The sequence below is a fragment of the Oncorhynchus masou genome, chromosome 20, assembly GCF_036934945.1.
Source record: "Oncorhynchus masou masou isolate Uvic2021 chromosome 20, UVic_Omas_1.1, whole genome shotgun sequence".
Classification (NCBI taxonomy): Eukaryota; Metazoa; Chordata; class Actinopteri; order Salmoniformes; family Salmonidae; genus Oncorhynchus; species Oncorhynchus masou.
The window spans coordinates 1075471-1088727 of NC_088231.1; the positions used below are offsets into that span (position 1 = coordinate 1075471).

The following is a 13257-nucleotide window of genomic DNA, read 5'->3' on the forward strand; positions in this document are numbered from 1 at the left end:
TGACCCAATAAATGAAGATAAACATAATAAATATAGACCAGGGCGTGACAAATGCTGTGTAGTACTCCCTTCACAGAACAGCGCAAACTGGCTCTAACCAGAGTAGAAAGAGGAGTGGGAGGTCCCGGTGCACAACTGAGCAAGAGGACAAGTACATTAGAGTATCTAGTTTGAGAAACAGACGGCTCACAATATGCTTTTCTTTCAAAAACAAGGACATTTCTAAGTGACCCCAAACTTTTGAACGGTCGTGTATATTGTTTTTATTATGAATTATTATTGTTATCTTATGTATTATTATCATTGTTATTTTAAAAATTTATTTTTTTATAATCTTGTATATGAACCATTCAGTCAACCGTCAAGCCAAATTTGATGTAAACAAGTAGCGACTAAACTTCCATTGTGTATTTTTAATTCTTACCCCCGAGAGGTTGAGATGTGGACCCAGTGACCTAACCACATCCTCTGTAAGGTCAGACTGCTCTGCGTCCCACACGAAGCCAATGGTGACGATCTCTGGGCAGTTCAGGAGAACCCGACGGATCTTGATGCTCTGGCCACAGTTGCTCTGCAAAGAAGATGATAAACTATCATCCATGAGAGGTAATTATAAGCAGAAATCCATTTATAAATCAATGTATTTTATTCCAGAAACCTTCTCAACTTTGCCATAAAACATGTTGCATCATATTGGAATCATAAACTATAATATATACAGAACTATGGTAGCACTTTATAACTCCACGTAAATAAAGCATTCATAATGGATTAGTAAATCGTTTAATAATGTATGAATCACTACTCCCACATTTGTAAATGTTAGTAACCTAGTAACCATTTATAAACAACTTCTAAATTATTTAATAATGATGTATAAGATGTTTAATAAACCATTTCCTAATCGTTAGTTAAGTCTTTTTGTGTGGCCTCATCGAAAGTGTGGGCTATATATACTTTAGAAATGCTTTGAGCGACCAGTGTCACAAGATATGCTATTGGTAGATATTCCAGCAGTCTCAAAATGGCCCCTAGAATTTATCAATGGTTAAACAATAAGCACACAACACAGAGGATCTTTAAGAAAATATATTGAAAATTATATTCCAAAACAGTCACACTGCTGTAATAGTGTGATGTGTATCTTCATACAAATGCGGAGGAAAATAACGAAAATGCTAATATATGCACACACAGTGTTTTCGGAAAGTATTCAGACCCCTTGACTTCTTCCACATTTTGTTACGTTACAGCCTTACTATAAAATGGGTTAAATAGCAAAAAAATCCTCAGCAATCTATACACAATACCTCACAATGACAAAGCAGAAACAGTTTCTTAGTAATGTTTGCAAATGTATTTAAAAAAAACTTATAATACCTTATTTACACAAGCATATATTCATGAGATTCGAAATTGAGCTCAGGTGCATCCTGTTTCCATTGATCATCCTTGAGATGTTTCCACAACTTAATTGTCCACCTGTGGTAAATTCAATTGATTGGAAATCATTTTTAAAGGCACACACCTGTCTATATATGGTCCAACAGTTGACAGTGCATGTCTGAGCGAAAACCAAGCCATGAAGTCGAAGGAAAGATCTGAGACAGGATTGTGTCAATTTATAGGTCTGGGGAAGGGTACCAAAAAATGTCTGCAGGATTGAAGGTCCCCAAGAACACTGCGGCATCCATCATTCTTCAATGGAATAAGTTTGGAACCACCTAGGCTCTTCCTCTTCCAGGCCAAACTGAGCAATCTGGGGAGAAGGGTCTTGGTCATGGAGGTGATGAAGAACCCAATTGTCACTCTGACAAAACTCTAGAGTTCCTCTGTGGAGATTGAAGAACCTTCCAGAAGGACAACCATCTCTGCAGCACTCCACCAATCAGACCTTTATGGTAGACTGGGCAGATGAAAACACCTCCTCAGTAAAAGGCACATGACAGCCCACTTGGAGTTTGCCAAAAGGCACCTAAATGACTCTCAGACCATGGGAAACAAGATTCTCTGGTCTGATGAAACCAAGACTGAACTATTTAGGCTGAATGCCAAGTGTCATGTCTGGAGGAAACCTGGCACCATCCCTACAGTGAAGCATTGTGGTGGCAGCATCATGCTGTGGGGCTGTTTTTCAGCGGCAGGGACTGGGGGCAAAGTACAGAGAGATCCTTGATGAAAACCTGCTCCATATGGCTCAGGAATTCAGACTGGGGCGAAGGTTCACCTTCCAACAGGACAACAACCCTAAGCACACAGCCAAGACAATGCAGGAGTGGCCTCGAGACAAGTCTCTGAATGTCCTTGAGTGGCCCAGCCAGAGCCGACTTCTCTCTCGAGAGAGAGACCTTGAAAATAGCTGTGCAGCAACACTCCCCATCCGATCTGCAGAGAAGAATGGGAGAAACTCCCCAAATACATGTGTGCCAAGTTTGTAATGTCATACCCAAGAAGACTTGATGCTGTTGTCAGTGCCAAAGGTGCTTCAACAAAGTACTGAGTAAAGGGTCTGAATACTTATGTAAATATGATATTTCTGTTTTTACTTTTTAAGAAATTAGCAAAAATGTCTAAAAACCTGCTTTTGCTTTGTCATTATGCGGTATTGTGTGTAAATTGATGATAAGAACAAAACAATTGAATACATTTTAGAATAAAGCTGTAACGTAAGAAAATGTGAAAAAAGTCAAGAGGTCTGAATACTTTACGAAGGCACTGTACGTGTTTTTTGGCAGTGACTTTTCTACCAAAAGTGTGTCCTTTAGAGAGTCGAATCTCAGTTAACCCAGAACTTAAACCTTGCGTGTACGTGTTTGCGAAGTCTATCCTCGCAAAAGGAAACTCTCCGGCCAAAGCAAAAGGAAACTCTCCGCCAAAGCAAAAGGAAACTCTCCGCCAAAGCAAAAGGAAACTCTCCGCCAAAGCAAAAGGAAACTCTCCGCCAAAGCAAAAGGAAACTCTCCGCCAAAGCAAAACGAAACTCTCCGGCCAAAGCAAAAGGAAACTCTCCGGCCAAAGCAAAAGGAAACTCTCCGGCCAAAGCAAAAGGAAACTCTCCGGCGAAAGCAAAAGGAAACTCTCCGGCCAAAGCAAAAGGAAACTCTCCGCCAAAGCAAAAGGAAACTCTCCTCCAAAGCCCCTGGCCTCCTTCCGGTAATTTCGCTACACGCACGAAGCGGTCAACGTTTAAGCGCTACATTCACCCATTCCTGGTACATCCAAATAATCATTGACGAAAACCCAAACACTGAAACTACTCCTGCAAACAGATTATTTGGTTTACGCACAGAATTTATCCTCATGAAAAGGTCTACTTAGTGAAATGTGTCTGCCGCATTTAATCAAACCCCTCTGAATCAGAGAGATGGGGAGGGTTGCCTTAATGAATCAACATCCTCGGCGCCCAGGGAACAATGGGTAACGGTGTTGCTCAGGGGCAGAATGACAGATTTTTACCTTGTCAGCTCGGGGATTTGACCTAGCAACCTTCGGTATAACACTCCAACCCGCCAGGCTATCTTACCGCCCAGAGCAGTCCATATACTGCTTACGAGGTAAGGAAGCACATATCTGAATACCTTATTCCGCTGAACTATCCCATTACGTTTAAAACCTTACTGCCTTTAAAAGACATGTAAAGGTGCTGCCAAACAAAGCCATGTGTGAAAAGTCTGCGGTTAAAAGACTGAGGCACTGCAGGCATTTGAAGTTTATACATGTAACATTTCTAACTGCAAATCATACATGTAACATTTATACCTCAATCATATATCAGTAGTATTGAATAAAAAGAAATCCACTAGTGAAAAATTGCTGTTGTGTGTAGGCTACATCTCCTTGTTTTATGATTATTTTGCATTGGCGAGGTTGACAACATAAGCAGAACATTCCATTACAACGCTTCCTCAAGTCCTGATATCAGATGTTTGACTATATACACTGCTCAAAAAAATAAAGGGAACACTTAAACAACACAATGTAACTCCAAGTCAATCACACTTCTGTGAAATCAAACTGTCCACTTAGGAAGCAACACTGATTGACAATAAATGTCACATGCTGTTGTGCAAATTAGCAAGACACCCCCAATAAAGGAGTGGTTCTGCAGGTGGGGACCACAGACCACTTCTCAGTTCCTATGCTTCCTGGCTGATGTTTTGGTCACTTTTTAATGCTGGCGGTGCTTTCACTCTAGTGGTAGCATGAGACGGAGTCTACAACCCACACAAATGGCACAGGTAGTGCAGCTCATCCAGGATGGCACATCAATGCGAGCTGTGGCAAGAAGGTTTGCTGTATCTGTCAGCGTTGTGTCCAGAGCATGGAGGCGCCTCCAGGAGACGGGCCAGTACATCAGGAGACGTGGAGGAGGCTGTAGGATGGCAACAACCCAGCAGCAGGACCGCTACCTCCGCCTTTGTGCAAGGAGGAGCACTACCAGAGCCATGCAAAATGACCTCCAGCAGGCCACAAATGTGCATGTGTCTGCTCAAACGGTCAGAAACAGACTCCATGAGGGTGGTATGAGGGCCCGATGTCCACAGGTGGGGTTTGTGCTTACAGCCCAACACCGTGCAGGACGTTTGGCATTTGCCAGAGAACACCAAGATTGGCAAATTCGCCACTGGCGCCCTGTGCTCTTCACAGATGAAAGCAGGTTCACACTGAGCACGTGACAGACGTGACAGTCTGGAGACGCCGTGGAGAACGTTCTGCTGCCTGCAACATCCTCCAGAATGACCGGTTTGGCGGTGGGTCAGTCATGGTGTGGGGTGGCATTTCTTTGGGAGTTCCTGCAAGAGGAAGGCATTGATGCTATGGACTGGCCCGCCCGTTCCCCAGACCTGAATCCAATTGAGCACATCTGGGACATCATGTCTCGCTCCCATCCACCAATGCCACGTTGCACCACAGACTGGCCAGGAGTTGGCGGATGCTTTAGTCCAGGTCTGGGAGGAGATCCCTCAGGAGACCATCCGCCACCTCATCAGGAGCATGCCCATGGCGTTGCCATTTTGAGACTTTCAGGAGCATCAGGTACTGCTGGAATGTCTACAAATGGCCATCTTTTTGTGAGAGATTACACTGGTATCTCAAAATATTTCTTAAGTATTTTTAAGGTATAAATAGCCCACACTAGACGAGGCCATGCAAAAATACTTAAATAATGAATAGAAATCCCTTAAACATATTTTAAATGGAGTAATGATTAATAAATGATTAATAAACTATTTACTAATCCTTAATAATTATTATTTACATGTTGTTAATTATTCTTAATGTTGTTAATATGAAAAATGTAAAACAACTTTCATTACAGAAAATACAAAAATAGCTTTAATATCTAACTTTAAGAATCCTGTGTGCTATGATTTTATTTTTCCCAGGCACAGTAGAAAGAGTTAATGGAACATAGCACTTTCACCAGGGCTGACGCACATTGAAGTGGTAGACCAGTGCTAGCCAATCGAGATGAGAGAGCAACAGTGGATAAGCTTTAACTGCTATTTATATCCCTAGCACTAGTCTGGCAGCCTCTCCTTCAGGCCTGTTCCCATCATAATGTCACACAGCAGAATACAGACAGTAGAAATCAGCTCGATGCGGGTTTGAATTAAATAATGTCTGGATCTGCATTCACTTGCTTTGGGATACTGCAGGTACAGTAGCTATAATATATTGTTATGATGGTCATACTTTAAGGGTTCAGTTCAATAAAACAGTATTGTAGTATTTAAAAAGTAGCGTTTACTGTGAAGATGTTTCCCATTGTATTTTATATCACAGAATGTTTTTGATACTGATAGAATAGCTGGTAGAATCCATTCATACTGAACATTGCTTCAGTAAGGGACTTTCACACAGTTCAGAAAGCATTAAAAAAATCCATTGGAGTCATGTACTGCTCGAAGCTGGGATGAGTTCCTCTAAATGACATGTCACATTGTTCAGCACCAACTTTATGGCTGCATAGATAACAACATGGCCACATGTCAAAAACAAATATATCACATTGACTTCAAACTATGGTTCACATTGAAAATGAGCTAGCAACATACCGGACAGTTCCGTAGGTCACCGATGGTGTTTGCCGCCTGCAGCAATTCCCCAAACATGTCCGACCGAAGCCTGTCGTTCTTCCCCAGGACGTGGCCCACCTGTTGGCTGGGACACATAGGAGGCAGGATAATAGGGGTGTCTTTCTGCACTGCAAATCACATAAGCCTTATCCAAAACTAACAGCAAGTGGAAGAGGAACAATGTATGCAGTGACCCTTAGCAGGCTAGTACGGTCACACTTTACATTAGTGCCTTACAGCCCTTATTACTGTGTAATTATTTCTGTAAGTACAGTACAGTTACTGTATAGTTACTACACTGTACTGACACACTGTACTTACCACACACAATTTAAACAGTTCTAATAGCATTGTAGTGTAAAGTTTTACCTACCACTAGTACATTATGCAGTTGGAGTACTTTGGACGACCTACTAAAGCAGTAGGTCTATTCTATAACTAGCTGTGCTTACACACCTGGTACAAGGCATTCGCATAGGTTTTTGCCTTATAGTTATCGTAGAATGATGCCTATGCAAATGTTATTTGTCGCATGCTTCATAAAACAACAGGTGAAATGCTTACGTACAGGTTTTTCCCAACAATGCAGAGAGAAAAATATAGAAAAAATAATAACACAAGGAATACATACACAATGAGTAACGATAACTTGCTAGACACTAAGTGTACACAACATTAGGAACACCTGCTCTTTTCATGACATAGACTGACCAGGTGAACCCAGGTGAAAGGTATGATCCCTTATTACTACCACCTGTTAAATCCACTTCAATCAGTGTCGATGAAGGGGGGAGACAGGTTAAAGAATTATTTTAAGCCATACGACAATTGAGACATGGATTGTATATGTGTGCCATTCAGAGGGTGAATGGGCAAGACAATATATTTAAGTGCCTTTGAAAGTGTTATGGTAGTAGTTGCCAGGCATATCCGTTTGAGTGTGTCAAGAACTGCAATGTTGCTGGGTTTTTCACACTCAATAGATTCCCTTCTGTATCAAGAATGGTTCACCACCCAAAGGATACCCAGGCCAGCATCCCTGTGGAACGCATTCGGCACCTTGTAGTCCATGCCCTGACAAATTGAGGTTATTGATGTGCAGGGGTATGAGATAATTGAAGTAGATACATTATATATACAAAAGTATGTGAACGCCCCTTCAAATTACTTTATTCTGCTATTTCAGCCACACCTGTTGCTGACAGGTGTATAAAGTTGTGCACACAGCCATGCAATCTCCACAGACAAACATTGGCAGTAGAATAGCCTTATACAGAAGAGCTCAGTGACTTTCAACATGGCACCGTCATAGGATGTCACCTTTCCAACAAGTCAATTCGTCAAATGTCTGCCCTGCTAGAGATGCCCCGGTCAACTGTAGGTGCTGTTATTGTGAAGTAAAAACATCAAGGAGCAACAACAGCTCAGCAGCAAAGTGTTAGGTCACAAGCTCACAGAACGGGAATGTCCCCGAATGCTGAAGTGCCCAGCGCGTAAAAATTGCCTGTCCTCGGTTGCAACACTCACTACTTACAATAACTGTTCGTCGGGAGCTTCATGAAATGGGTTTCCATGGCCGAGCAGCCGCAAACAAGCCTAAGATCACCATGCACAATGTCAAGCGTCAGCTGGAATGGTGTAAGCGCGCCGTCATTGGACTCTGGAGCATTGGAAATGTGTTTTTTGGAGTGATGAATCATGTTTCACCATCTGGAAGTCCGAATGACAGATTTGGGTTTGGCGGACCCCAGGAGAATGCGACCTGCCCCAATGCATGGTGCCAATTGTAAAGTTTGGTGGGGGAGGAATAATGGGGCTGTTTTCATGATTTGGGCTAGGCCCCTTTGTTATAGTGAAGGGAAATCTTAATGCTACAGCATACAATGACATTAATCTAGATGATTCTGTGCTTCCAACTTTGTGGCAAGAGTTTGGGGAAGGCCCTTTCCTGTTTCAGCATGACAATAACCCCGTGCAAAAGTGAGTTCCATACAGAAATGGTTTGTTGAGATCAGTGAGGAAGAACTTGACAGGCCTGCAATGACCCTGACCTCAACTCCATTGAACACCTTTGGGATGAATTGGAATGCAGACTGCGAGTAAGGCCTAATCGCCCAACATCAGTGCCCGACCTCACTAATGCTCTTGTGGCTGAATGGAAGCAAGTCCCCGCAGCAATGTTACAATATCTAGTGGAAAGCCTTCACAGAAGAGTGGTGGCTGTTATAGCAGCAAAGGGACCAACTCCATATTAATGCCCATGATTATGGAATGAGATGTTCGACGAGCAGGTGTCCACATACTTTTGGCCATGTAGTGTATGTACATATAGGTAGGGGTAAAGTGACTAGGCATCAGGATATATTATAAACAGTAGCAGCAGCGTATGTGATGAGTCAAAATAGTTAGAAGAGCTAGTGCAAAGAGGGTCAATGCATGTAGCTATTTGTTGAACTATTTAGTAGTCTTATGGCTTGTGGGTAGAAGTTGTTTACGGTCCTGTTGGTTACAGACTGGGTGCATCGGTACCGCTTGCTGTACGGTAGCAGAGAGTAAAGTCTATGACTTGGCTGGTTGGAATTTTTGTTAATTTATAGGGCCTTCTTCTGACATCGCCTGGTATAGACGTCCTGGATGTCAATTCCATGCGTAGCACCTTGCGGTCGGATGCCAAGCAGTTGCCACACAAAGTGGTGATGCAGCCAGTCAAGATGCTCTCAATGGTGCAGCTGTAGAACTTTTTGAGTATCTGAGGGCCCATGCCAAATCTTTTCAGCCTCCTGAGGGGGAGGACTGTGTTGGTGTGTAAGGACCATGTTAATTCCTTAGTGATTTGGACACCGAGGAACTTGAAGCTCTCAAACGAGCTGATCATGTAGTTCACGATCAGCTCGTTTGTCTTGCTGATGTTGAGGGAGAGGTTGTTTTCCTGGCACCACACTGCCAGGTCACAGACCTCCTCTCTATAGGCGGCAGGGTAGCCTAGTGGTTAGAGCCAGAAGGTTGCAAGTTCAAACCCCCGAGCTGGGGGGTTTGTCGTTCTGCCCCTGAACAGGCAGTTAACCCACTGTTCCTAGGCCGTCATTGAAAATAATAATTTGTTCTCAACTGACTAGCTTAGTTAAATAAAGCTAAACATTTTTTATATATATATTTTTTTCAATCTGTGATCAGACCTACCACCGTCGTGTCATCAGCAAACTTGATGATGGTGTTGTGGGTGAACAGTGAGCAGGGGACTAAGCACTCACCCTTGAGGGGCCCTTTGGTAAGGGATGTCGGATGTGTTGTTACCTACCCTCACCCCCTGGGAGAGGCCTGTCAGGAAGTCTAGGATCCAGTTGCAGAGGAAGGTGTTCAGTCCCAGGGTCCTAAGCTTAGTGATGAGCTTGGAGGGCACTAAAGTGTTGAACACTGAGCTGCAGTCAATAAATAGCATTCTCAAATAGATGTTCCTCTTTTCCAGGAGGGAGAGGGCAGTTAACTAGGCAAGTCAGTTAAGAACATTATTATTTTCTTATTTTCAATGACGGCCTAGGAACAGTGGGATAACTGCCTGTTCAGGGACAGAACGACAGATTTGTACCTTGTCAGCTCGGGGTTTGAACTTGCAACCTTCCTGTTACTAGTCCAACGCTCTAACCACTAGGTCCAGAGTGCCAGGGATGCTGGTGTTGAAGTGAGCTATGACCAGACTTTCAAAGCATTTCATGGCTACAGAGGTGAGTGCTACGGCGGGATAGCCATTTAGACAAGTTACCTTGGCATTCTTGGGCACAGGGAATATGGGGGTCTGCTTGAAACATGCATTTATTACAGACTGGGTCAGGGAGAGGTTGATATCAGTGAAAACACCAGACAGCTTGTCAGAACATGCTCTGACTAAGCATCCTGGTAATCCATCTGGCCCCGCGGCCTTGTACATTTTAACCTGTTTAAAGGTTTGACTCACATCGGCTGCGGAGAGCGAGATCACACAGTTGTCCAGAACTACTTCTGCACTCATGCATGGTTCAGTGTTGCTTGTCTCGAAGCGTGCAAAGACGGCATTTAGCTTGTCTGCTAGGCTTGTGTCACTGGGCAGCTCGAGGCTGGGTTTCCCTTTATAATCTGTGATCATTTCCAAGCATTGCTACATCCGACGAGTGTCAGAGCCAGCGTAGTAGGATTCGATACTAGTCTTGTATTGACGTTTTGCCTGTTTGATGACTCCTAGAAGGTCTTAGTGGGATTTTTTATAAGCGTCCGTATCAGTATCTTGCTCCCTGAAAGCAGCAGCTCTTGCCTTAACTCAGTGAGGATGTAGTCCTTAATCCATGGCTTCTGGTTGGGATATGTACTGTACGTATGGTCACTGTGGGAACAATGTCTTCGAGGCAATAATTAATAAAGCCAGTGACTGATGTGGTAAACTCCTCAACATTATCAGATGAATCCCGGAACATATTCAAGTCTGTGCTAGCAAAACAGTTGTGTAGCTTAGCATTCACTTCATCAGACCACTTCCGTAATGAGTGCATCACTGGTACTTCCTGTTTGAGTTTTTTCTTGTAAGCAGGAATCAGGAGGATAGAGTTATGGTCAGATTTGCCAAAGGAAAGGTGAGGGAAACGCCTTGTACGGAGTTCTGTGTGTAGAGTAAAGGTGATCTAGAGTTGTATTGCCTCTAGTTGCACAGGTGACATGATGGTAAAATTAGTTAAAACAAAGTGCCCCCCCTGGAAAAACGCCCCTCTGGATGAGAACTTTCTTGTTTGCTTATGGCCCTATACACCTCGTTGAGTGTGGTCATAGTGCCAGCATCAGTTTGTGGTGGTAAATAGACAGCTATCAAAAATCTAGACGATAACACTCTTGGTAAATAGTATGGTGTGCAGCTTATCATGAGGTATTCTAACTCAGGTGAGCAAAAATCTGCCACTTTCTTAACATTAGAGATTGATCACCAGCCGTTGTTAATAAAGAGACACACCCCTCCCCCTCTCATCTTACCCGAAGCTGCCGTCTGATCTTGATGGTGCATGGAAAAGCCAGCAAGGTGTATATTATCCAAGTTCTTGTTCAGTCACGACTTCGAGAAACATAGGATATTATGGTTCTTCAGGTTTCATTGATAGGATAGTCTCGAACGGAGCTCGTCCAGTTTGTTATCTAGTGATTGTATGTTCGCCTACAAAACAGAGGGCAATGACGTTCTAGATGCTCGCTGACATAGCTTAATCATGACTCTGCCTCGCTTGCCTCTCTTTCGCCGCCTCTTCCTCTTTCGAATCCCAGCGATCAGGGCCTGGTCCGGGGTAAGCATAATGTCCAGAGTTGCCAACTCATTGTAGTAGAAATGTTCATCCAAATCGAGGTTAGTGATCGCTCTTCTGATGTCCAGAAGCTGTTTTCGTTCACAGGAAATGATGGTGGAAATAAGTTAAGATCAGCGTAAAAAAACACAAAATATCAGGAGTCCGTAAGACGGCAGCTATCCACTGCAGCGCCATCTCACCAGAGAATCCAATTTTGGCTTAGAGCAAAGATTCAGTTCAGTTTGACAAGTTTCTTAGAGGAAGTACTTACCATAGGGCTGTGGTGGAAACATAATGCACTAGCTCTGTGAAAGGAAGGGGGTCCGAGGAGGCGCCACAACTACGACATACAAACTGTAGGGGGAGAAAAACAAGTTTCATGTCAAATTAAAATAACAGAATAACTATAGAGAAAGTTGAATTTGGAAATCCGACAATATGTGTATAGGCCTTTTCAGATTGGCCTTCCGGTAATCTATATACAGTATATTTGACAAAATCTCATTTATGCTTTTTTAAATTTTTAAAACATCTTCCCTTAGCTGTGTATGTTTGCTGTGTGTATGCTTTTATTTATACATGTATATGTATTTCTTAAGTGGCGTAAGAATTGCCCTTCGGGGACAATAAAGATCTATTGAATTGACTTGGTTTAATAATCTTTTTGTTGTTAGTGAGTATCTCACTATTGGGTAACACTTTACTTAAGGCATAAAGTAGTATTACTTGTTACAAGCATGTATAAGTCTTTATAACTGTTTTATGAAGGAACTTATAAAATGCTACATCTTTTTATGTGGAAATGTATCAACTGAAAATGGCTGAAAATAGCAGTTTCATTATAAGATGAAAACACATTATAAACACCTCATAAATACTGATGGCAATGCTTATAATGCATTATATACGTATCATAATGCATTATACCTATATCTCTTAAGTAGAGTGTTATCCAATAGTCTATATGTCTCTCCTTTTCCCTCTTCCCAATCAACAGTGGAATAAATACATCACATTACCTGTTCATAAAGTGTCATGGCAAACTTCTGGTGGGTAATGCAGGACTTGGATGTGCAGGCCTCAGTCGCTGTGTCAGAAACTATGTGCAGGTGAATTCTCTCCAGAATGTTCTCCTTGTGCACCAAGAATTAAACAAAATGAGGTCAGACATCTGAAGTCAGTTACTGTTAAGAGTTTTCCATTACATCCTTAGCATGTGAAGTCCAAACTATCCTGATACGCATATCTGTGAGTAAAAACATAACAGTGTACACTGAGTGTACAAAACATTAAGAACACCTTCCTAATATTGAGTTGCACTTGTAGTCCATGCCTCACTTCGTCAGACCATGGACTATAAGGTGTCGAAAGCATTCCACAGGGATGATGGTCCATGTTGACTCCAATTCTTCCCACAGTTGTGTCAAGTTTGCTGGATGTCCTTTGGGTGGTGGACCATTCTCGATACACACGGCAAACTGTTGAGCGTGAAAAACCTAGCAGTGATGCAGTTATTGACACACTCAAACCGGTGCGCCTGGCACCTACTACCACACACCGTTCAAAGGCACTTCAATCTTATTGTCTTGGCCATTCACCCTCTGAGTGGGACACATCTGTCCATAATGAAGCGCTACTCTGCCTTCTTAACAATACTATCCACAAGGCAGGTCCTACAGGCCATAGTTTGGTCGCACCTGGACTACTGTTCAGTCGTGTGATCAGGTGCCACAAAGAGGGACTTAGGAAAATTACAATTGGCTCAGAACAGGGTCAGCATGGCTGGCCCTTAAATGTACACGGGGAGCTAACATTAATGATATGCATGTCAATCTCTCATGGTTCAAAGTGGAGGAGAGATTGACTTCATCACTACTTGT

The 13257-nt window shown here is 42.8% G+C and overlaps 1 protein-coding gene across 2 annotated transcripts in view; it reads right to left on the reverse strand.

Annotated features, from left to right (window-relative positions):
* usp53b (ubiquitin specific peptidase 53b) overlaps nt 1-13257 on the reverse strand; it is a 52842-nt gene that overhangs the window by 32424 nt on the left and 7161 nt on the right. For both annotated transcript variants that reach the window (XM_064925991.1, XM_064925990.1), the window contains exons 6-9: nt 12397-12510; nt 11649-11731; nt 6060-6165; nt 425-571 (exon numbers count right to left, since the gene is read on the reverse strand). In XM_064925991.1, the coding sequence (XP_064782063.1) occupies nt 425-571; nt 6060-6165; nt 11649-11731; nt 12397-12510 (450 nt within the window). The remainder of the gene's footprint in view (nt 1-424; nt 572-6059; nt 6166-11648; nt 11732-12396; nt 12511-13257) is intronic.